At 35.5% G+C, this 25,831-nt stretch overlaps 1 protein-coding gene across 7 annotated transcripts in view; it reads left to right on the forward strand.

The window, feature by feature from the left end:
• The window catches only part of LOC143193852 (zinc finger protein castor homolog 1), a 120,424-nt gene extending 95,573 nt beyond the window's left edge, over nt 1-24,851 (forward strand). For 3 of the 7 annotated variants that reach the window (XM_076400261.1, XM_076400265.1, XM_076400264.1), the window contains 11 exons: nt 17,240-17,399; nt 17,463-17,759; nt 17,818-17,936; nt 18,621-19,067; nt 19,128-20,351; nt 21,484-21,576; nt 21,825-22,162; nt 22,225-22,488; nt 22,546-22,716; nt 22,776-22,989; nt 23,073-24,851. In XM_076400261.1, coding sequence (XP_076256376.1) covers nt 17,240-17,399; nt 17,463-17,759; nt 17,818-17,936; nt 18,621-19,067; nt 19,128-20,351; nt 21,484-21,576; nt 21,825-22,162; nt 22,225-22,488; nt 22,546-22,716; nt 22,776-22,989; nt 23,073-23,347 — 3,602 coding nt within the window. In that variant the 3' untranslated portion in view covers nt 23,348-24,851. Of the gene's footprint in view, nt 1-17,239; nt 17,400-17,447; nt 17,760-17,817; nt 17,937-18,620; nt 19,068-19,127; nt 20,352-21,483; nt 21,577-21,824; nt 22,163-22,224; nt 22,489-22,545; nt 22,717-22,775; nt 22,990-23,072 lie in introns of all 7 variants that reach the window. The other 4 variants (XM_076400260.1, XM_076400263.1, XM_076400262.1 and 1 more) reach the window with 3 other exon arrangements.
• The last annotated feature ends 980 nt before the right edge of the window (nt 24,852-25,831 follow it).

The following is a 25,831-nucleotide window of genomic DNA, read 5'->3' on the forward strand; positions in this document are numbered from 1 at the left end:
AAAGTTCCTAGTAAGTAGCTAGTAAGTCTGAAACTTATATTGGTCTATACTGAATAATTCCAATGAATAAGTATATACTTCAGAAAAAGGCTTATCATAAGTATTTTTCTTCAATCAGAACTGTTAACAAGTCATATTGTTGTTGTTACACTTGGGATTTCATATTTTCTTATTTAATTTATTAATATACTGAATGTAAATAAATCTACGTTTATTGTTGCTTTCTGAGCTTTTCTACCAAACTATAATATATATATATATATATATATATATATATATATATATATATATATATATATATATATATATATATATATATATATATATATTACTATTTTTGGTATATCTGTATTAATTAAGTTTCTTAAGTTCTTTATATAAAACAATACTGAATGATGAATGACATCTGTCATGATGACAGATGTAGGAATTATTTTTGTTATATCTATCTACGTTAACATTTTTAAATTAATGTAACACTATTTCGTTAGATTATTAATATAGTACTTATTTCTTTATTAATTGATTGATGATTAATTGCGTCATTAGTGATTATCATTGAAAATAAGAATTATAGTACTGTACTATCTGTCAAAGGAAACAGACAATTGAGAAAAACAAAAGCAATCCGTTCACAGCCTACGTGATCGTCATCCAGTTTCGCGTATTATCGAATCTATAGGGCGATTTTTTCGCCATTGTCGCACATATCCATCCGTCTGAGGTATTAGTAACTATCCCACCGGTTCCCGCTTAATCTTCAACCCATTCCCGATCCACGTGCAATTTAAATCGGGCTTTAAATTGAGACTCTTTAAAAAAATTACAAAACGGATAATTCGACTGCTGGTACCTCCATGCTTCCCGACCGTACATGGCGGCGCGCGAGTGATTCAATCTCTTAATGCCGCCCGAGGGAGCTCCCCGGGAGCGAGAGAAAAAAAGGGGTGAACGGAAGGACCCGCACCGAATTTGTAAAGGGGTTGAAATTTCAACTCGGGGGTTTTTTAATAACGACGGGCGGGGATGAGCCGAGATGCGAATTTGTCGGTCCGTTGGATTTTTGTCATAATATTTCCGAAATACGATATCGGAATACAGCGAGCGATCGCGGACGTTGATAATGGATGAATCGGATGTCTCCGGTGACGCACGTACGAGTATTATTGGTTTGGATCGAAAATAAACAGCACTTTTTAAAAATAAGAGCTTTTTAGCGACATATTTTGATGAAAATGAGAAATATCACCGGAAATAATTAATGGTCTGATGAAAGAGGGATTAATTTTAATGTGGAAAACGAGAAAGATGTTCTAGAGAATCAAGGAAGATCGAAAACCATGAAATAAGGACGATCTAGAGAATCAAGGAAGATCGAAAACCATGAAATGTAAAAGTTATTGGACGAACGCCCAGCTCAAAGTCTTTAAAATCTTCTCATCTTAACAAGACTACTGATCTAATACTACAGATGTATTAATTTAATAAAGCTCCTTTGTTTCGCACTAAATAATCTATTTAAAATTTTATACATTAATTTATACGGTCAGGGCATGTCAAAAAAGTTTAAAATGGCAGATCTTCTGCAGAATGGTTAATGATTTCTAACTTTAATTAATTCTTTGAATTATGAAATATTGAATTCGTAATATGAGTGTAGAAAAGCGTTTTTTCAAATATCTTTCATTCAATCTTCATTAACTTTAGTATATATTTAATATACCCTTGCCTCCTAGTTCTGTTACCACATTACACTTTAGCTATAAGAGCGTTTCTATCCTGATTCTGACTAGCTCTAAGAAGTTTCAAAAGCTACTAAGTCTGAAACTTATATTGGCCTATACTCGATGATTTCAATGAATAAGTTTTAACCCAACCGATCTGGGAATAAATCGCAAGAATGTCTTGCTTTGTATGCAAATTTCTAAAAAAAACACCTTATCAAAAGTTGACCAGTGATCTTAACCATTTCAGACGTATTAATTTAATAAAGCTCCTTTGTTTCGTACTAAATAATCTATTTAAAATTCTATACATTAATTTATACGGTCAGGGCATGTCAGAATAGTTTAAAATAGCAGCTCTTCTGCAGAATAGTTAAGGATTTCTAACTTTAATTAATTCTTTGAATTATGAAATATTGAATTCGTAATATGAGTGTAGAAAACTGTTTTTTCAAATATCTTTCATTCAATCTTCATTAACTTTAGTATATATTTAATATACCCTTGCCTAGTTCTGTTACCACATTACACTTTAGCTATAAGAGCGTTTCTATCCTGATTCTGACTAGCTCTAAGAAGTTTCAAAAGCTACTAAGTCTGAAACTTATATTGGCCTATACTCGATGATTTCAATGAATAAGTTTTAACCCAACCGATCTAGGAATAAATCACAAGATGTCTTGCTTTGTATGCAAATATCTAAAAAAAACACCTTATCAAGAGTTGACCAGTGATCTTGACCATTTCAGACGTATTAATTTAATAAAGCTCCTTTGTTTCGTACTAAATAATCTATTTAAAATTCTATACATTAATTTATACGGTCAGGGCATGTCAGAATAGTTTAAAATAGCAGCTCTTCTGCAGAATAGTTAAGGATTTCTAACTTTAATTAATTCTTTGAATTATGAAATATTGAATTCGTAATATGAGTGTAGAAAACTGTTTTTTCAAATATCTTTCATTCAATCTTCATTAACTTTAGTATATATTTAATATACCCTTGCCTAGTTCTGTTACCACATTACACTTTAGCTATAAGAGCGTTTCTATCCTGATTCTGACTAGCTCTAAGAAGTTTCAAAAGCTACTAAGTCTGAAACTTATATTGGCCTATACTCGATGATTTCAATGAATAAGTTTTAACCCAACCGATCTAGGAATAAATCGCAAGAATGTCTTGCTTTGTATGCAAATTTCTAAAAAAAACACCTTATCAAAAGTTGACCAGTGATCTTAACCATTTCAGACGTATTAATTTAATAAAGCTCCTTTGTTTCGTACTAAATAATCTATTTAAAATTCTATACATTAATTTATACGGTCAGGGCATGTCAGAATAGTTTAAAATAGCAGCTCTTCTGCAGAATAGTTAAGGATTTCTAACTTTAATTAATTCTTTGAATTATGAAATATTGAATTCGTAATATGAGTGTAGAAAAGCGTTTTTTCAAATATCTTTCATTCAATCTTCGTTAACTTTAGTATATATTTAATATACCCTTGCAGAGTTCTGTTACCACATTATACTTTAGCTATAAGAGCTTTTCTATACTGATTCTGACTAGCTCTAAGAAGTTTCAAAAGCTACTAAGTCTGAAACTTATATTGGCCTATACTCGATGTTTTCAATGAATAAGTTTTAACCCAACCGATCTAGGAATAAATCACAAGATGTCTTGCTTTGTATGCAAATATCTAAAAAAAACACCTTATCAAGAGTTGACCAGTGATCTTGACCATTTCAGACGTATTAATTTAATAAAGCTCCTTTGTTTCGTACTAAATAATCTATTTAAAATTCTATACATTAATTTATACGGTCAGGGCATGTCAGAATAGTTTAAAATAGCAGCTCTTCTGCAGAATAGTTAAGGATTTCTAATTTTAATTAATTCTTTGAATTATGAAATATTGAATTCGTAATATGAGTGTAGAAAACTGTTTTTTCAAATATCTTTCATTCAATCTTCGTTAACTTTAGTATATATTTAATATACCCTTGCAGAGTTCTGTTACCACATTATACTTTAGCTATAAGAGCTTTTCTATCCTGATTCTGACTAGCTCTAAGAAGTTTCAAAAGCTACTAAGTCTGAAACTTATATTGGCCTATACTCGATGATTTCAATGAATAAGTTTTAATCCAACCGATCTAGGAATAGATCATAAGAATGTCTTGCTTTGTATGCAAATATCTAAAAAAACCACCTTATCAAGAGTTGATCAGTGATCTTGACCATTTCAGACGTATTAATTTAATAAAGCTCCTTTGTTTCGTACTAAATAATCTATTTAAAATTCTATACATTAATTTATACGGTCAGGGCATGTCAGAATAGTTTAAAATAGCAGCTCTTCTGCAGAATAGTTAAGGATTTCTAACTTTAATTAATTCTTTGAATTATGAAATATTGAATTCGTAATATGTGTGTAGAAAACTGTTTTTTCAAATATCTTTCATTCAATCTTCATTAACTTTAGTATATATTTAATATACCCTTGCCTAGTTCTGTTACCACATTACACTTTAGCTATAAGAGCGTTTCTATCCTGATTCTGACTAGCTCTAAGAAGTTTCAAAAGCTACTAAGTCTGAAACTTATATTGGCCTATACTCGATGATTTCAATGAATAAGTTTTAACCCAACCGATCTAGGAATAAATCACAAGATGTCTTGCTTTGTATGCAAATATCTAAAAAAAACACCTTATCAAGAGTTGACCAGTGATCTTGACCATTTCAGACGTATTAATTTAATAAAGCTCCTTTGTTTCGTACTAAATAATCTATTTAAAATTCTATACATTAATTTATACGGTCAGGGCATGTCAGAATAGTTTAAAATAGCAGCTCTTCTGCAGAATAGTTAAGGATTTCTAACTTTAATTAATTCTTTGAATTATGAAATATTGAATTCGTAATATGAGTGTAGAAAACTGTTTTTTCAAATATCTTTCATTCAATCTTCATTAACTTTAGTATATATTTAATATACCCTTGCCTAGTTCTGTTACCACATTACACTTTAGCTATAAGAGCGTTTCTATCCTGATTCTGACTAGCTCTAAGAAGTTTCAAAAGCTACTAAGTCTGAAACTTATATTGGCCTATACTCGATGATTTCAATGAATAAGTTTTAACCCAACCGATCTAGGAATAAATCGCAAGAATGTCTTGCTTTGTATGCAAATTTCTAAAAAAAACACCTTATCAAAAGTTGACCAGTGATCTTAACCATTTCAGACGTATTAATTTAATAAAGCTCCTTTGTTTCGTACTAAATAATCTATTTAAAATTCTATACATTAATTTATACGGTCAGGGCATGTCAGAATAGTTTAAAATAGCAGCTCTTCTGCAGAATAGTTAAGGATTTCTAACTTTAATTAATTCTTTGAATTATGAAATATTGAATTCGTAATATGAGTGTAGAAAAGCGTTTTTTCAAATATCTTTCATTCAATCTTCGTTAACTTTAGTATATATTTAATATACCCTTGCAGAGTTCTGTTACCACATTATACTTTAGCTATAAGAGCTTTTCTATACTGATTCTGACTAGCTCTAAGAAGTTTCAAAAGCTACTAAGTCTGAAACTTATATTGGCCTATACTCGATGTTTTCAATGAATAAGTTTTAACCCAACCGATCTAGGAATAAATCACAAGATGTCTTGCTTTGTATGCAAATATCTAAAAAAAACACCTTATCAAGAGTTGACCAGTGATCTTGACCATTTCAGACGTATTAATTTAATAAAGCTCCTTTGTTTCGTACTAAATAATCTATTTAAAATTCTATACATTAATTTATACGGTCAGGGCATGTCAGAATAGTTTAAAATAGCAGCTCTTCTGCAGAATAGTTAAGGATTTCTAATTTTAATTAATTCTTTGAATTATGAAATATTGAATTCGTAATATGAGTGTAGAAAACTGTTTTTTCAAATATCTTTCATTCAATCTTCGTTAACTTTAGTATATATTTAATATACCCTTGCAGAGTTCTGTTACCACATTATACTTTAGCTATAAGAGCTTTTCTATCCTGATTCTGACTAGCTCTAAGAAGTTTCAAAAGCTACTAAGTCTGAAACTTATATTGGCCTATACTCGATGATTTCAATGAATAAGTTTTAACCCAACTGATCTAGGAATAAATCGCAAGAATGTCTTGCTTTGTATGCAAATATCTAAAAAAAACACCTTATCAAGAGTTGACCAGTGATCTTGACCATTTCAGACGTATTAATTTAATAAAGCTCCTTTATTTCGTACTAAATAATCTATTTAAAATTCTATACATTAATTTATACGGTCAGGGCATGTCAAAAAAGTTTAAAATAGCAGCTCTTCTGTAGAATAGTTAAGGATTTCTAATTTTAATTAATTCTTTGAATTATGAAATATTGAATTCGTAATATGAGTATAGAAAAGCGTTTTTTCAAATATCTTTCATTCAATCTTCGTTAACTTTAGTATATATTTAATATACCCTTGCAGAGTTCTGTTACCACATTATACTTTAGCTATAAGAGCTTTTCTATCCTGATTCTGACTAGCTCTAAGAAGTTTCAAAAGCTACTAAGTCTGAAACTTATATTGGCCTATACTCGATGATTTCAATGAATAAGTTTTAATCCAACCGATCTAGGAATAAATCACAAGATGTCTTGCTTTGTATGCAAATATCTAAAAAAACCACCTTATCAAGAGTTGATCAGTGATCTTGACCATTTCAGACGTATTAATTTAATAAAGCTCCTTTGTTTCGTACTAAATAATCTATTTAAAATTCTATACATTAATTTATATGGCCAGGGCATGTCAGAATAGTTTAAAATAGCAGCTCTTCTGTAGAATAGTTAGGAATCGCATTGCTTTGCTGGATTCTTTGATGATAAAATATTGAATTCAGAATATATGAGTGCAGAAGACAGTCTTTTCGAGGATCTTTCATTCCATTTTCATTAACTTTAATATATCTTTAACATGCCCTTGTAGAGTGTTGATGTAGTTCTTCTGTAGAATAGTTCGAGGTCATATTAATGGTTGATATTTACATGATGTCCTTCAAACATTGAAATCAAAATATTAGTCATAAAAAGCTCGAACAGACTTCGAGTATTTTTCATTCTATTTTCATTAATTTTGGTCTACTTTACTCTCGCAAAATGTTGATCATATTTCCTGTTATTATGGTTTTCCCCCAAAGTATCTCGAGACTTTGTCGGCTAAAGAGCTTCGGTAGGAAGTTTACCAAGTAAAATGACGTCTATATTAATTAAATACGACAAACTCACAAAATATGGAACCATACCACTTATACCAATTTCAATAATATTGATCTTGTAATGCCTGCTATATTGGATGAATCACAGCCTACATGATTAATGCCAGGGGTCAGAAATATAACCAAAACGATCTCTGGTAAAAGAAAAAGCCGACCGAGATTCCGAAAAAGGAATTTTTATAGATTCGATTACTCGTGACCGGGCTTGTTTTCCTAACGTAACTTGAACCGTTTACCCTTGACGTCCAAAACCATCGGCCGTGATAAAGAACAGCCGAAGCAATTGCAAAGAATTATTAATTTGAACTTATTTTTAATTTTAGAGTTTATTTTAAATTAGAGTTTTCGCGTCTGCCGAAATAACGTGCATTATATCTCGCGCTAAAACTATCAATCAAATTCCGCGAAAAAACGTCAATAAAAAAAACATTCAATAGTATTTGAATTGTTTCGCGAAAAGTCATAAAGCGATGGTCGAGCTTCGATTCCTTCTTTATAATGCATTTTACAATTCAGCGATTGACGCGGATTCTCGGAAAACTCCCGAACGATAGTTCACGGTAACGGTAACGGATTTCGCGAAATAAACAAATTGGTATTGGTATGTTAATGGTGGAGTTGATTTCGATCACCAAAAAATACTTTCCGAATATTCACACAGAGCTGAAACTATTCGGTTCGTTCATGCCTCTACTCAACATAATAATAGTAACATAAATAGTCTGCCAAAAATGCCACTTTATCGACATCGGTCCATATCTGACATTTGGGATCGTTTAATTTTAATCTGCGGCGGCGAGAGAAAAAATAGCGTCGGTCGCGCGAAAACTCTCCGCGGCGGAGGAGCAACAAATTCGAAAAACTCGTATTTCCAGCCCGTAAAGTGTTACATTAAATTAATCTTATTCGAATTTGATTGACAATTATTAAAATCTAATGGATGTTACGTCGGAGCGGACGCGCCGGAAAAAAATCCGTACAGATTTTTAGATTTCCAACGGGTCGACGAATAAACACGGCGACCGAGGACCGAAAAAAATGAACGGGACGAGTCCTAATCGAACAGTAAGACATCAGTTACGACGTTTTTTATGCGTTTTCCTTCGATTCTCCACTAATTATACGATGCCGACGCTATTGACAAGTGACAGCGGGATCGGACGAATTTATAGGATTTTAATTGCGACGGACCGCAACAGGAATTTTACTAGGCAGGCCGTGGCGTGAGTGTGTTGTTTTTTTTTCTCCTCTTCGCCTCTTTCTTCCTCTCTCACGCGCGCGCTTCACGTTCTCTCTCTCACTACTTTAAGAATTATATGTGGAGCGATAAGATCGACATTTTTTAGTATATGTAAATTCGGAGTGAAATTAATTTTTAATTTTGAAGTTACGAGGTCAGAAAAGATCGTTTACCTCTGATTTATACGAAAACCGATGAATAGTCGAAATAGTTTCTGGGCCCAGGCGAGAAAAAATGTTTCGCGTACGTCCCATCCGAAGAGGAGAAAGAACGAAACGGTAAAAACCTGATATATCTATAATCAACCCTCCTGGCCTGGTAAAATTAATCAGCGCTGAAAAAAAGTTTTATTTTCCATATCGAAATCGAGTCATCCTTGGAATAATCGATTTTTCCATTTTCGACTTTCCAATGTTAATTATTTATAACAACAAATATTTCTTCAAATATAAACCTTTAACTCAGGTCCAAGAAGTTCCAATTATTCTGGCTAAATCGATTAACAAAGAAGGTGGAAGAATTATTTCATTCGTATCAATATTGTCTTTTCATTCCTATTCATTTTTTTTAATTTCCACATTTGACGGCTACAGACTTGAGATTTACAAAATTTGACATTCCAATATTAGAATTTACGTATTTATTAAACCCTCAGTAATATTATATTTTTAATTTTTCTTATGCATGCTCTGTACTGGTTTATTGTAATTGTAAATATGATGAAATATATCTGCAGTTAATTATTTTAACAAACTCAAAAATCCTGTCAATTTTCAAAACAATATTATTGGTACTTCCATATTACCAAATAAAACAACTATGTGATTTATTTATTTCATATTCCATTTAAATTTGTTGTCCTAATATATGTTTGTGTATATGGATTTCACCCTATTTATATTTAGAGTTTTTAATTACGGATAACAACGTTATCTTATAAACTTGTAAGAGGTTTTCAAGACTTCTGGGTCGCATCTATCAATGCATAGTCACTCATCCATACTTCTGCCTTATTCTATATAAACACTCAACAATTGACACAACACTAACCCAGGGTACAGTATTAATAAACAAAAACGCCATATATGTTAAACAACAGCAAGCAATTACAAAAATTATATTTTCATATTTCAGAATTTGATTTTTGAAATCATTTTATAAAAATAACGACCGAACCTTTCATCGAACACTTTCCCTTCCCTTATAGAAAGACAAACCATTTAAATCGAGTCACCCCTGAAATCGAGCCAGGAGCGCCATCTCTCCGTAGTTTTCGGGAACACTTTCTTGAACTGAGACAAAATAGGGTTTTTTAATGATGACTTGTTGCTTTGTTTACAATTTGGGTGACAAGGACAATATATTGAGGATTTTACAGTGGATAACATTTGCTGTGTTAACTTTTGTTATAATGTACCGGGCACTTTTCGAAGTACTTTCTGTTTCAAAACAACGGCATTGGATTTTACTTCTTAATATGTGTCATATTTCTTCTGTATTAATCTTATATTTTGATTATTAGAGGAGTAAATATACAATTAAATTATATCTAAAATAAAAGAAATTTGAAACCACACCACTTCTTTTTTTAAGAACATACAACACAATCATTTTCTAATTTCTAAAAAACAAATGAACGTCCGGAGTCATTTGTCAGATATAATTTGACATAAACCTTAACCTTACAGTCTTAAAATGTTCCTTTTGCGTCGAAACTTCGGAATATAATATATATATACACTGTATCTTAATAATACAATACTGTGTAAAAGTTTCAATTACTTTCCGAGTTTTGACGGCACAAACATACGAAAACTAAATTCTATAGACGACGCGCGATCGAAATCGGATTTCTCGAGGCGGAAATGCGAAATCTTAATCAAGTCACCCTTACGTCATCCCCCGCCCACTCGATACGGCCGTAAACACAAAAAGGTCCCGGACCCCACGCCGAAAACCTAATTAGGACGAAAAATCCGATGGCGCTTTTCAATTTTTTTTGCTCCAAAGCCGGTCAGAGTTTAAATCCTCCACCCTTGCCCTCGTCGTATTGATGCGACACACGTGTGCTACTACTGCCTTCGTCGCATCGTCCGTAATACAATTACCAGTAGAACTATAGGAGAGTACCGAAATAATGGGGTCTAAAATTACCGAAATCGCATGAAAGGAGGATTGAAAACAACGGCCATTACTTGTTAACCCTTTTTTTCGAAATCGGAGCGCGAGCAAGAGAGAGAGAGAGGGTGACCCGCAGCTACAGTCGTCCAGCTGAGATGTGGCGACTGTTTTTCGGGCTCTTTTCCGCGGCGGCTTCGACGTGCCGCCCGCTCAGCCGTGGCGCCGACATCCTTCTTTCATCGAGCGACGAAAAACGGACTGGGCCGCCGTCTTTTTAAAAAACTACTTTATTCCATATAACCCGAAAGGTTTTGTGCGTTTGTGTATGTGGACGAGAGAGAGTCGCGTAATTATGGGAGATTTGTACGGGCTGTCCCTGGCTTTATGAAAGCGTTTTTTTTTCTTCGGTGTGGGAACCCATTCACTGGCAGTACCGCTGGTGCTCTTAAAAACCACAAAAAAATCGTCCAAAAAATAAGTTAACGGGAACAGAGACGACAGCGAGCAAGCCTCTCGATTGTGACACAGCAGAAAGGCTCAAGAATCATCATGAGGAACTACATTATTCATTGTTTCATATCGTCATTGAGGATAACGTTAAAAGATCAATTCAATAACCAAGAAACCAAAATTTAAATAAAAATTAATAGAAGTCTGAAGAGGGCTAAATAAAAATTATTTGTTTCTTTGAAGATCAGATAGAAGAATTTAATAGAAACATCGATGAGTAAAATGATTTCATCAGAGTCACAATTTGAGTAAAAATGATATATATAAATAAAAATGATTATCCGAATGGACGATAGAAGAGTGAGAAAGAGAGGCTAGGTAAAAATTATTTGTTTCAAACAAATTAAGGTGAGTTTATGAAATCTAGAAGCAGAAATATTTACTAGATAAGAACAGAATTTTCAATAATAAGACTGATGATAATAAAGATAACATTACCATTTCAGATGAATAATGATTGAAGTAAAAAACTCATGATTATCCGAACCAGCGAGGGAAGAGAAACGTCGACTATACAGAAATTATCTATTTCATTAAAATTAACCTTATTCTTAAACTCTAAAATTGACCACACTTATTTGATAAAAAAACTGATGATAGTTAGAGTGATGAACTGTAGAAGCAGAAACGTTTATTAGACAAAATCAATTTGAATGATATTACTAATACTGATTGGTTAGTTTAACCATTGCAAATAAATAGCGATTTAAGTAACATAAATATGATTGATTTTTATTACAATAGTTCTTGATGATGACTCAATAGGAAGAGAAACGTTGGCCCGATAAAAATTATCCCTCAATGATGATAGTTTATAAAATATAAGAGCAGAAACGTTTACTAGATAAGAATAATTTTAATAACATTACTGATACTGATAATAACTATAACTGTAATAGAAACTTTGAAAAATTTAAAATTTAATTAATGGAAAATAATTCAGGTAATTAAGAATGAATCTTCATAATTCAACAATGTTACATTTTTAATAAAATCTTCAATACCGAGGATGATTTATTCCAATACTATCAACCTACCTGTTAAGTTATCGTACCTGTAATTGTAAATCAATCAAAATTAATTGATGATTACAGACATGTGGTTTTTAACATGGAAAACGCAATAATTCAGTTCTAAATATTTCGGTTATTTATTTTTGTTTCGAGACGTTTTTACGATCCCTGATGATATTTCCACGCAAACAACTACAAGAAACGTCTTAAAATATTTGAGCCCGCGTAAAAATGCAAAAAGCTTCAAAACAAACTAGTGCATTTGTATGGAAAATTCAAGGCCGCCTATGACGAACAGTAAAACAGTCAGACTTTTATAGAACGTAAGATATTTGAGCGACAGTGTAGATTGGACCGTTTTTTTTTTCGTGTTGCCCGACACACGTGTAGACAATTAATAAAAGCGCATTGGGTGCAGTTTTGCATAAAAACCGCGAAAAATCCGGCATAATTTTTTCTAGAAATCGTTAAACGACTTTCAAGAGCGCGCAGGGAAACCAAACGCTAAATTGCAGTCGTCGTTTTAATGATATTCCGAAAATTGTGCATCAATCATGTCGGCCGTGTTCGCTTTATGAGAGCGCGCAAATATAGAACGGGCCTAGGGCGTGGATCTACCGCTTGGGGTTAAGGTCTGGTTAATTCAGCGGCCAGAAAAAATAATTTCGAGTTCGAGTAAATGGTCTCGTGGCGCTCCTACATGTCTAGTCCAGGAGAATCCCCGCAACCCCACTGAGTTCGCTACGTTGCCAATTGTCGAAAATTATACGTATATTTAGGGTATAATAGAATAAATAGTATAAATTATCTTGCATTCACAAGTTAACCAAATGTCATAGAACCTAATATTTCTGTCGAGGCCCAAGTTAAAATGTTATTATATACTTTTTTTTTTCTTTTCGTCTTGAAAATAATCGTAAAAAAAGGGAGAATAAAACAATATGTAATTATTTAGCAATACCAAAGTTTTAGTGCTTGTAAATTATTCGTATACTTTAAGAGTATAATATATTTCTAGAATTCCCAAATTAACCTAAAATCTCACTTGAAACTCAAGTTCAAATTTAACTGTTAAAAGTTTACCGTTTATTGTTTTAAGCTTATATATTATACCTAAGTTATTTAACCTTTTATAAATGTCTTTAATTTAAAAGGAAAGAGAGAAAATAAAACGACATGTAAGGTAACTGATATAATTTATTTATCAATATACAAACACGCACGCACTATAAACTACCTTCATTGTTTCCCCATCGAATCTCTTCGATATGCGAAAATAGTGAAACACCCCTTTCTCACTTCATTCGGGGCTGCTGTAGTTGGATTCAACCTCTCGATCGCTTGTAAATGGCAACGTCGCATATTCAGACGGAAACTATCGAAATTTGGCGAATACGGTTGGGATTCTCCAGAAATAGCCACTACTGTGGCGCCCCGCTGACGGAAATAGATCATCGGTAAATATCGAAATATGTGAAGTATTAAAGCGGTTTTACGATTCCTCAAAGGCGATGCCTCTATCGCGACTCGGGAATAAAAAAAAGCCGTTTTGTAGAAACCAGACGCATCCTGTGCGCTTTATATTCGGTGAACAGACGCGCCACACTTGTATGGAAAATTGGGGGAAGGCGTCAACGGACGATAAGCTCTGGCCCGGCTTCTTCGGCATTTGCCGCAAACCATTTTAATTTTCACCGAAATCCCGGATCTTAAAATGTATACCTAATATATTATTTCCACTAATAATAAACTAATAACTTTATATTATAAAAAATTTCGTTACAATAGATAGGAAATACTAGCTCTTTAGTTTTGTTGAAATTCCCAAAGTAAGTGTTCTACTCTCAATGATATCAGTCTTCAGTTTAAGGTTATAATTAGCATTAGGAAGTGTTGACTGAAAACAGTCGAAACAGTCGATAGTCACAAAACTAGCGACTGACAATAGTAATTACTATTTTCAGTCAAATGTAAGGTTCGACTGTTTTTTTTTCATTCGTGATTTCATACGAAGATGTTCGAACCCTTTCCTGTGTAAATTGTGAGAGAGGAAAGGACGGAGATAAATAATAAGCGAGACGCAGATATACATATTCCTTCACGTACTAACTTTAAGAAAGAAAAGGAAAAAAATATTATTACTGAATACTATTAACATGCAATTTATAATTTAATTTTTAACGAAGTAGAATTACTTATATATCTGAATTTTCTGTGGATCTGTAAAAAGGAATGGAACTTTTCTATGGAATGGAATAATACCCCACAAATGTTTTATCGTATTTTAATATATTAATTGCTATTTTTAAATAATATATTATAATAAATATAGACAATGCAATAGAACTTAAACAAAACCTAAAAACTAAAGACATACAATAACCATAAATACTAAATAAAAATTAAACATATACCTAATCATAGAAAAAAAAACTAAACCATGACATAATTAAAAATGATCGCACAGTATCTACTAAATCTTTTTTAAATAAAGTAAGTACTTTATTTATTATTGACCGGAAATATTTTTTAACAAAAATCGAGAGAGTAATCGAAATATTACCTATTATTGCCAAAAAAACAGTCAAAAGTATTTTACTATTTATCATTCCCAATATTAATCTTTTTACCCTATTACATTAACAATCTTGAAAAATATCGTCCCAAAATGGTGCTATATTAATGTACAATATATTGTTATTTAAAAGCAAACTACCAAAAAAAGTCATAAAACTATATATATTACATATGTAAGCATAAATTGGGTACATTTTTGCCATGGTCGTGGCCAGGACGATAGAGCGAGAACGTAAAAAATCAGACGAATGAAACTAGTAGAACCAAAAATAGTAACAAAAAGTTCACGACTGAAACAGTCGATAGTAAAAAGTAATTAGTCAGTAAACAATCGATAGTCGTTTTCAGTCGATAGTTATAATATACATCCAATGCATTGTAATCTTTATATACAAAAATTTAATTGCACTTATTTTAAAATAATTCTTAAGATAAATACTCCAGTAAATAGTATTTAATATAATATTCAATTTCCTGATAAAAATATTATTGCCTTTATTGTAGAATAATTTTTAAGATAAATACTCTTCTAATTTGTATCTAATTTGAATGTAATCAAAAACGTACACTGAAAACAACTTCAATCTTAATCAAAATCCTAGTTGATATTTTTAAAATAAATTAATTTTTAATGACAATGTTACAATATATCCCTAAAGTAAGCATTCATAACTTCGATTATATTTCCAACTTGTAACAGACCATTTAACTATTATAATAGACTAATTATTTTGTGCGATTTTTAAAATGTATACGTGATTGAAAATTGGGACTAGTTTGAAGGTAATCAAGTATATTTTAAGATCCTATATCTTTTTATTTATTTTAAATCAAACTTCGTGCTTTTTATTATATAAACACGATATTAATATTTTTAAATTAGTTCTGGTTATCAGGAAGGTGTATATTTCTCATGAATGACTATATATTCTTAGAACACATTTGTTTGTTGTCAGTTTTAAGGAATCACATAAAGTCTGAACTGTTTAAATTGCAGTAAAACTGGTATTAAAAAAAATTATTTGAAGCCAATTGATTTCATATATTTATAGGATGGTGTTATGCTGTCTATATTTTGAAAATAAATACCTATTTATCCGAATGAACTTAGAAAACACAAATTTTTAAAAGAAGTTTCCACGATTTGTAAATACGTGAATAATACTTATTTAATAGAAATTAGTGTAGCTTCTAACAGATGGTTGATCAATATGGTTTCTTAAATTAGTTGAAGAGGAATATACCAGCCCTTTTCACGTTTTTCACTCATACAAAATGTGACACCACACATATCACAATTTATTTTTTAAAAATATTTATATTTAGAACTTTTCACTTGAGAAAGGGAAAGAACATTGGTATTCGAACGTTATATCCCAACTCTGAATCCTACCAGTAGAGAACTATCGAAGTCACCCGTCTCAAAGTTGAAGCACGACTGAAAAAGGAAAATCCCGATTTTGTGAAACGACCCCTTATCGCGTACCCTCACGGGGTGGGTTCGCCGTTCAACGCCGGCGATTATTGGCGAGAATCGGCCAGGTATAAGACGTCGGCGATCACCCCGCCCCGAAAGGGATTTTTTCCGAAAAAAATACGTTATCCCGAACGGCAGCCGAAATTTTGCGAATTCGTACCGTCAGCGGCATTCGGCGAAACATCCTCTGAGTTACAGGGTGCTCTTCCGTGATCGTAATAGCCAGTGATAGTTCTAAAACCTCGAAAGAATTTCTTATGCGCATTCGCCAAAATAACAATGGTTCTGTTTGCGTTAAGTTTGGGTAGGTTACCAATAAGTGAGCGGTTCATAACTACACCGTATAGTATACGATGGAGAATAGTGATACAGAACCATTATTTAATGCCCATAATATTTAGTTGTTGGTGATTTTCCAAAACTAATTGTTGAGCGAGTTCACCAAAAATGTTTTATTCATATTTGTTAATATTGAGCGTCCGATGCAAGTGGTCCCCCGTTATATTTCCATCATTATCATCACCAGTGAAACGCAAGAACAATGTGTGGTTCGGAATCATTATTGTTTTTGTTAATATCATAGTGAGCAGTTGTGTTTCAGGATCATTTAGTGTGCGCCTTCGCCAAAAACAACATAAATTTTGTTTTTTATTAGTATAAGTGTGGACTGGTAATTGTGACAAAATGATAAAAGTAAATAAATTATCGTGATTGTGCTATTGATTGCGCCTAGATCATCCGGATTGCCCGTGGATTTTATTTTCGAAATTATTTACGCGCCTTCGCCAGAACAACAATACTCCTGCTTGAATTAGGTTCGGACAAGTTATCGATATGTCGTAGGCCGTCCGTGACCACACTAAATATAAAACTACAAACGCTAGTGATTCATACGGAACCATTAATCAGCGTGACAGAATTTTGTTTATGCATATCCGTAATTCGCGAAACAAGCGTATTTAATTTAATTTTATTTGTATAATATATCAAGTGTGCGCGTTCGCGTCGACGAGAACCGAGACCTTCTTGTCTCGAAGCCAAAATCCGCGCTCTCTTGACATTTCCCCCTTGGCGAAATAATCGCGAGATAATGTGCAAATTTCTGCCAAAAGCCTAAAATTAAAAGGCCGCCGCGGCTAACCCGCAAGTTAAATATCATTTCCCCAGATATTCCGGTTATTTTCGTAGCTGCGCCATGTCACAATTAGTACAATTGAACATGCGTTTTCTTGGGAGATGTTTTCCCGACCCGTCAGCTCATCGCCTCATTGTCTGTTCCAGCTATCATGCAGCAATCGATGTCCGCCATCCAACCGCGGGAGGCCCTGTCCTCGGGACTGCTGCTGAACAAAACGTCCCAGGTGGACTACTCCAAGTATGTCAAGAAGTTCTCGTCCTGCTTGGAATGCGGGAGCTCGTACTGCAAGGACTTGAACTACAGGTAAAACATCATGAATGATCGTGAAGATACAACTCGACCTCACCGAAGATTCAACAATTTCAGGGAGCACTTCCACTGTTTGGACTGCAACTCGAGAGTGTTCGCCAAGAAGGAGGAGATGATCCGTCACTTCAAGTGGCACAAGAAGAGGGACGAGTCGCTCCAGCACGGCTTCATGCGATACAGTCCCCTGGACGACTGCAGCGACAAGTTCGCCAACTGTACCCACAACAAGAAGCAGACTCACTATCATTGCATCCAAGAGAACTGCGATAAGGTTTACATTTCGACCAGTGACGTTCAGATGCACAGCAACTACCATCGGAAAGATAGTGCTATCATGCAGGAAGGTTTCCAAAGGTAACAGCTAATAGTGAAAATACCTGGAAATTGTTTTTACATCTTTCAATTATTTCAGATATAGAGCGACTGAAGAATGCGGTGCTTCCTATTGTGCCTTCTTTGGACAAAGAACCACCCACTTTCACTGTAGAAGAACAGGATGCAGATTCACCTTCAAGAATAAGTCAGATATGGGTAAGTGCATTACTAGAAAAATAATTTAAAGGGTCATTCTAGTCTATGGCCATGAAGTAAAAAAACATGTTTACTATTTATATTTTTACTAGTCTGTTTAAAGAATACATAAAAGAAAAAAAGATGAAAAAATTAAACATTCATAAAGTTACAGACTGATGGGGGTCTTAAAAACATGCCCGCCCTTGTTGACACGATTACAACCTTCCTGGTAATCTGAGAGTAGTTAATCTGGAGAAGTGCTACTATCGTACAAAAGTGAAATAATTTTTCCCTAAATTACGGCTGTTGGAAAGAACCAACTATTTCAGATTTTTTTAAAAATTGATTCCATAGCACTTGAGATATCATCTCAACCGCCTTAAAGAAAGTCGTTAAAAAGTTAAAAAAAAACATTCTCTCTTTCTAAGGAATGATTCTGGCCTCCTTTGAATCGTTATTTGACTTCTGGGGTAAGGGTAATAATTTTTTTAATGCTATAAAAATTGCAATTTTGATCATGTGAGTTCAAACATGGATATGTTTAGGTGCAAAAAAGATACATTCGGTTTATCAATGGAAAGACAAATAAGGAAATATGAAAAAAATCAAATTCCTAGACTAGAACACCTGTTAAATCCTCCAATTTTCCACAAACCCTGTTTATAAATCCGAACACTACAACTATTTTTTTATTGTTTGCAGAAAAACACAAGTCGTATCATATCAAAGACGAGCAGCTTTCCCGCGACGGCTTCAAGAAATTCATGAAGAACGAAGTGTGCCCGTTCGAGAACTGCCGCTTCTCCAAGGTCTGCAACCACATCCACTGCATCAGGCCCCAGTGCTCCTACGTCCTGCACAGCTCCGGCCAGCTGTTCTCCCACAAAAGAAAACACGAAAGGAAAGACAGTGAGCTGGCCTACCGCAAATACAAGCTGGCTCAGAGCATGATGAAGACGCTGTCCGAAGGTGCCGTGCCTCCGGGTCAGATAAACCCCTTCAACAACCTGGCGAGGGACTACGAGACCCAAATAGACCTGGCCAACTTCTACAATCAGCAAAACTCCATGTCCAACATGTCGAACGTGTCCAACACCGAGAGCCTTAGCGATCGGAACTCGCCCCTTAGTTACAACGACGAATCCGAAGGTAAGATACTAAACTCTCGAAGTAGTCAGATAAATTTACTGGAACTCGTTATTGATACAGGTGCTCTGGCGATGGATCTTAGTGCTAGCGAGGCCTCGAACTTCCCGCCCCAAGAAGACACCCTCAACTCGGAGGATTTCTGGCGAAAGTACTGCCAATACATGCCGGAAGGGCAGCAATGCAATTCCAGGGAGAATTGCGAGTACGGTTTCCAGGAACACTACCACTGCATCCAGGATAATTGTGACGTGGTGCTCGCTTCCAAGGAGAGCGCCAAAGAGCACTCCCGGAACCACGAACAGCAGGAGATCATCACCGACAACTTCTTCTCAATATCGGAGATAAATGAACCGTGTGAGGACCAGTCCTGCATCTACCAGAACAAAGAGAAGCATTACCATTGCAACATCGATAACTGCCGAGAGGTGATTCTGTCGTCCGACAAACCATTCAGACGCATGGAGCACTATAAAATGCACCAGTACAGTCAGAAGTTGAGTCTCACTAAAGATCCACTGACCGCCACTCATCTGGCCACCAGTATCGACGGCATGTTCTGTAGGAAGCGGGGACGCCCTCCAAAGAACCGTGTAATCGAAGTTTGGAACGACTATAGTGCGTCCGGAGGGTCTCAAAGCTTGATGGATAGTCCCCAAGCCATCTTTACCAGTTTTAAACTACCCAAACCATCAACGGCATCATCAGGCGTTAAAGAATCCGAACCGCCAGAAGAGGACGATGACAGACACAACCAAACACCTGGCAGAAGCCCATCGTTCCAATTCGGAGCCAGTATATCCGATTACACCAACATGCTACAAACATTCGACAGCTACGGGGAAAACACCAAGTGCCCGGACACGCTCTGTCCGTTCTTGGGAACGTCGCACTTCCACTGCAACCGGAAACGCTGCCTATACTCCACCGATCAGAAGGAGTATCTCATGGGCCACGCCAAGGACTTCCACGAGAACGTCGAAATCCTCGAGGGCTTCGAGTTCTACGACCGCGTGGTGGATTGCAGGCTCCAAGGCTGCGCCTCCAACAAAGTGAACAGGCACTTCCACTGCACCCGGCCCAACTGCAACTACAGCTTCGTCCAGTACTCCCAGATGGCGCTGCACAATCAGAAACACGAGGAGAAATCCGGCACGGCCTTCCCCTGCATCCGCGTCAAGAGCGAGGAGCTGCTGGTGGAAAAGGACCACGACACCAAGCCCGGAGAATACGGGGCAGTCAACCTCAGCCAGTCTCAGAGCGCCGGTGACAGCAACAAAGTGTCCGGTAAGTTTTTTTCGTAGTTATTATCGAATAGTGCATGAGACGTGTGATATTGGGTTGGCAGGAAAGTAATTTCGGTTCGTTTTTGTTGTAAAACATGCCATCATCAACTTACTAGGTATTAAAAGTTTCCAATAATAAGAAAAATTATGTGGCCTATAAATTGATTTTAAAGGAATTATGACAGATGGTGTTATTGTGTGTTAAATCACATCGGTTACATTTTGTGTTATTTCGTCGAAGTGTAAAGAAAACATTTTTTCAGTATTTGAATTTGTACTAATTAAATCGCATCATCATTTTTTTAACTTAATTTTGAAGAAAAGGGCAGTTGGAGGTCATCGAATCCTCTGTGAACCTTATAGCAACCATGCTCCATAGATTTCAGCATGTGAATACTGATTTCGACGTTTTGAAAGTGTTCCACGGAAGATAAGGATCGTTTCAGCAAAAAAGTTTTAAAGATGAGGATTTGAAGATATTACTTGATGAAATCATCAATGCAAATCGCTATCGATTATAATTGATGCGTTTGGATCGAGCACAGTACAAAAACGGCCATAACACCAGCGATATCGCGACAGTGTTATTCTCCAACATGACAACGCTCCACTAAATATTGTAAAACCGGGGAAAACATACTTGAAAACATTAATATGGCTTCTCACCTTCGGTATTCCCCAGACCTTGCTCCTCCTGAATGCTACTTGTTCCGATATATGAGTCGTGACATGTCTGAAGATACCAAAAAAAGGGATCGATTAGTGGGTACTCTCAAAAGACACATGGAGATGGAACCCGTAAATTGCCTGAAAGACTTGAAGAAGTAACGAAATAAGGATTTTCACAACAAAGCTTCAAATTTAAAAAAGCCCTTTAAAATTAATTTATAGGTATAATAATATTCGCACTCCGTGAACTAACAATTTCGAATAAAATCGTGCACAATCTATTCCTAACTTAACAAACAAACAGGGATTTGCGAGGACACAATACTGATAAAACCGAAATGAGATTCTTATCATCCCAATCATTTTTATGAGTGATTATAATAATAGATTCAATATTGAGTATCTCAATTTAAGTATCTAGTATCTAGTGAGGTTGTAAATATAGTGTACATTGTTATTTCTAGTGGTGAGGGCTTCTGGGACATTTTACCCTATATCCACATTACCAGTTGGGGTGGACCAACAACGTTCACCACCTAATCATGTCATTGTGACAGGTACGGAACCAGTACGACTGAAAAAAAAACACAATCCCCCATAATATAACCAGTAACCCTTAACATTCATTGACATTTTCTCGAACTAACTCTAGCCCGAATAAAATATCCCATATACTATCTGATACACCCAGCAGACACTAATCAACTGACGACTTCAGGCAATTAATAATACCCTGCATGATTTCTCCAGTTTTAACCACTGTGTTTCTGGAAACGCCGACTAATCGATACATTTAACGTTACAGATCACCAATCGGCGACCCTGATGCCCAACTTCAGCCCGCAAACCATCTCCTCTACCACACTGTATGGTCCCGAGATATCCTGTAGCCGGCCCTTCTGCAAATTGAAACGTAAACCTCACTATCACTGCAACGCCTGCAATCAGGCCTTCTCCGAGCTGGATAAGCTGTTGCCTCACGTGGCGAGGCACAGTTCCGGTGCTTTGCAGAACTCCGCGGCCGTGCCCGAGCGGGAGAACGAGGAGACTCACGTGGAGGAAACCCGTCGCAGTCCTAAGACCGAGCGAACGTCCGAATCTCTCATCAGCGTCGCCAGTTTGTCGAGTTTACAAGGCGGACAGGTAAGTTTGAACCCACAGGAACAGCCAGGGATATTGGGTCTTACTTAATTTTTAATTTACAGGCTCCGTTAGAGAAACAACAAACCTCCACGCCCAAGGAACCATCCACGCCAGAAACGCCATACTTCTCCACTCCCACCTTCGACGCCTACAATCATTTCAGTCAGTTTCCGCCCAATTTTGCCACGCAGATCGCTCTGATGCAACAGCAAAACGCCTTCTTACCTCAGACCCTGTACCAGCAAGGAATACCGTCGCAACTGATGTTCCAGCACGCCCAGCTCATGCAAAGTCCCCTCCTGGGTCACCAGAATCACTCATTTCCCGTAAGTCTCTTCGCAGGTAGTCGACAAGGCGGGTGTTTTAACGTTACGGAATTTCAGACCGAAAATCTGACCTCTCCGCTGGCTGCCATGGCCGCTAACTTGAACAAGCGTTCGATGAGCCCCCACGATATGAGTCCTGACGCTAAGAAGGCCAGGATACAGAATTCGATGAGGATCCTGAAGGACGAGCCTGTGCCTGCGGGTTATCTGAGGTTCCGATTCAATGAGGTAAGTTCGGTTGAGTTGAAGCTTTGATATTTGTTCTTCATGCAGTTCTAATTTCACAGGATTGTAAGTACCAACATTGCGGATACAGGGAGCACCAAACTCATTTTCACTGTCAACGACAAGACTGCGGCTATTCGTTCTGCGATAAGACTCGTTTCGTTCAGCACACAGCAAGACACGAAAGACTTGACACTCTGATGGGTGGAGATTTCCAGCAATATCGAGCCAACGTGGCTTGTGGCAGACAGGATTGTGCTTATACAGCTAATCTGGGTATGTATCGTATTTTCTTATTAATTTTGTTCTATTGTTTCTTAGTAATGTCTGGAACTCATTGTTAATCATCTTAATTACAGGCTCAACACAAAATAAAGCATCGCACTTCCACTGCCTCAAGTGCGACTTCGTATGCACAGACACCAACAAAGTGGTGGCTCACAGGAGACAACACCAGAAGCTGGACAGCATCCAGGCAGCTGGTTTCGAGAAATTTACACCCAGTCAGATCTGCAGAGTACAGAATTGTCAGCACAGCGGCAAACAGACCCATTATCACTGTCTCAGTTGCCAATACGCCGTGCTGGGACTAGCACAGATGAGTGCCCACAAGTACCGACATATGGAAGGTTAAGCCGCGGCACTTATAATGGTATGGTAGATTTAGTTACAAAAAGGCGAAGGCGTAACTAAAACAGATTGTAAATAAACAAGGAGACAAGCAAATGTACAAATTCATTAGACAATAAGTATCGCACAACTGTTGTTTTGTAAATATATTAAAGTCTGTACATAGATAGGTCGTAGAAGATGAATACTATTTACGAAAATTTATATATATTATTATATTACCTCATACGCTATAAGCTACGAGATATAACGATGTGACTGACATTATAAAAAAGGAAAACGTCGGCCTAACTATACTGAACCTAGGTCAATACATAAACCCATAGTTCTTATGAATTGTTTCGGAGCTGGAATCAGAAACGGCTGATATCCTTTCCGATTTATGGAACATATATATACCACTTTTGTGATAAAATTTATGAATGTTCAATACAAAAACTATATTATTGTATTAAAGGTTATATCCAAGTTGTTCGATAGACTTTTAGGGAACAAATATTAAACGACTAGATACAGTCGAATTAAAAAAAAACGATCAAAGACAAATGATAGTATTTTCATAGTAGCGTTTAGGTTTTTTTCCGATAGAAATTTTTCTTTCTTATATTAGAATGTTATATAGAGGCCTTTTTCAAATAGGTAGACTCGTGCCTTAGGTGAAAGACATAATAAAATTATGTGCCTTTTTTTGGTACCCCTTTTTTGTAGAAATTTTTAGACAGTATAATAATGTGCTTAGTTTGTTTCAACTGGGGAAAGTGGTTTTCTTTTTGGTTGGAACGAACCAACTCGTCATTCCATAATAAACTGTACCACATGTGCCATATACAATACAAAATGTTTTAGAGTTTTTAACATAGTAGTATGTTTATTAGAGAAAAAAATAATTTATCGAAAACGAAACGTGTCATATCAATGGGACAAGTAGTGCTTTTTGGAAAAGCTACTTGGTTTTTAACGGTAGGATCCCCTCGCCCTTTTATTTATTTATTTCTCACACTGTTCTCTTACACGCCCTGTGTATTATTTGATTTCGTGAATCGTTTGCCATATTTAAGTAGGCCGCTTTTTTAATTCTCTTTTGTTTTGTTCATAGCTAGTCTTTTGTTTCCTGTCTTTTATTTTCTTCATTAATTTTGTTTTAATCTCAATTGTATATATTTATTCGAAAAAATGCATGGCAAGATCTTATTATTGTCTTCCGACAAAGTTGGATGGACGTTTTTATGAAACAAAAAAAATTGTATGCTTTATTTTCTGTACCTCTAGTTCGTAGAAGAAGCGATGATTGCAAAACGCGTCCTTGTTTTAATTTTAAACGATAATACGCAATTTTAAATTGATTATTATTACTTTTTTGTTTGTTTAAAGTATGTATTTCTTAGGTCTACGAGTTTTTTTTGTATGAATCATTTTATGTAAGTGTGTAGTTTTTATTGTATGTATCTATTTTACTGTGATTATGTTTTTTAACTATCAGTATTTAATAAAATACTATTTATATTGAACGTTGACTTGTTATTTTGTGATACACCGATAATATAGTTGTGTTACACCCCCATAACCTTTAATTCCCGATTTCTTTTTTAATCATAATGGTTGTTTAGTGGTTTATTATAATGTATGTGAGCATACGCCGTTTATTGACCGTAAGCAGTTGGGATGCGGCCTCCTTTGAATAATCCAAGAAATTTGGGGATCCCCTCTCCGCACCTAATAATGTTGAGTGGCCGCCAAATCAGAGTAGTCTTGGTACGAGTATGATCTGAGGAAGAAGGAAGAGTCCTAATTCAAGGGCAATTGAATGGGCTTCTGAGCTGGCTTCTCGAATAAACCATAATAGAATCCAGTAGTTTTATTATAAAAACCACGTGCCCATCATCCATTCCCACATGTATAAGTTGGAGAAAACAATAATTTCGAGTTCTGCTCTTCCTGAAAAGTTATTGCGCGTTGAAAATGGAAATTCTGATCGTTTTCATTGTTTTCTTATGTTTTGTTTTACCAAAGGGAAAAAGCTTATCGAAAAGAGTGCGGATTGGAAAACCAATTCTGCGATTAACTTCTGAAATTTCGATGTTAAAGATCAACCTCCCTTATCGCCCTCTAATCGATGAAGAAATGTGTTGAATAAAATATCTAGCTGTTGGATATATAAATAATTGGGTGGATGCGCCTACATGTAACCTCCTCGTGTATATATGGTTGCCAAGTTGATATTTAAATAGTTTCCTGTAAATTATAACGTACGCTACGGCGCGTGCTCGTGTTTAAGCCATCCGGACAGGATGAAGATCCCGCCATCTTGATTCATTCTGTGTTGGGGCTTTGACCGAGTTGTTTGTCGAAATAAGTAGAGAGCGACTCAGTTGAATCCAGTGTTTTAAATGCCCAACATCTTCACCAAATCGATTCTACACAATCGGTTCTAACACTAGCATAAAACAGATTTGGATAATTTACATAACACGAGAGAAGAAAAAAATTC

Source organism: Rhynchophorus ferrugineus, unplaced genomic scaffold (assembly GCF_030347505.1).
Source record: "Rhynchophorus ferrugineus isolate W39M unplaced genomic scaffold, kcgeb_rfMv2 rfM3, whole genome shotgun sequence".
NCBI classification, from domain to species: domain Eukaryota; kingdom Metazoa; phylum Arthropoda; class Insecta; order Coleoptera; family Curculionidae; genus Rhynchophorus; species Rhynchophorus ferrugineus.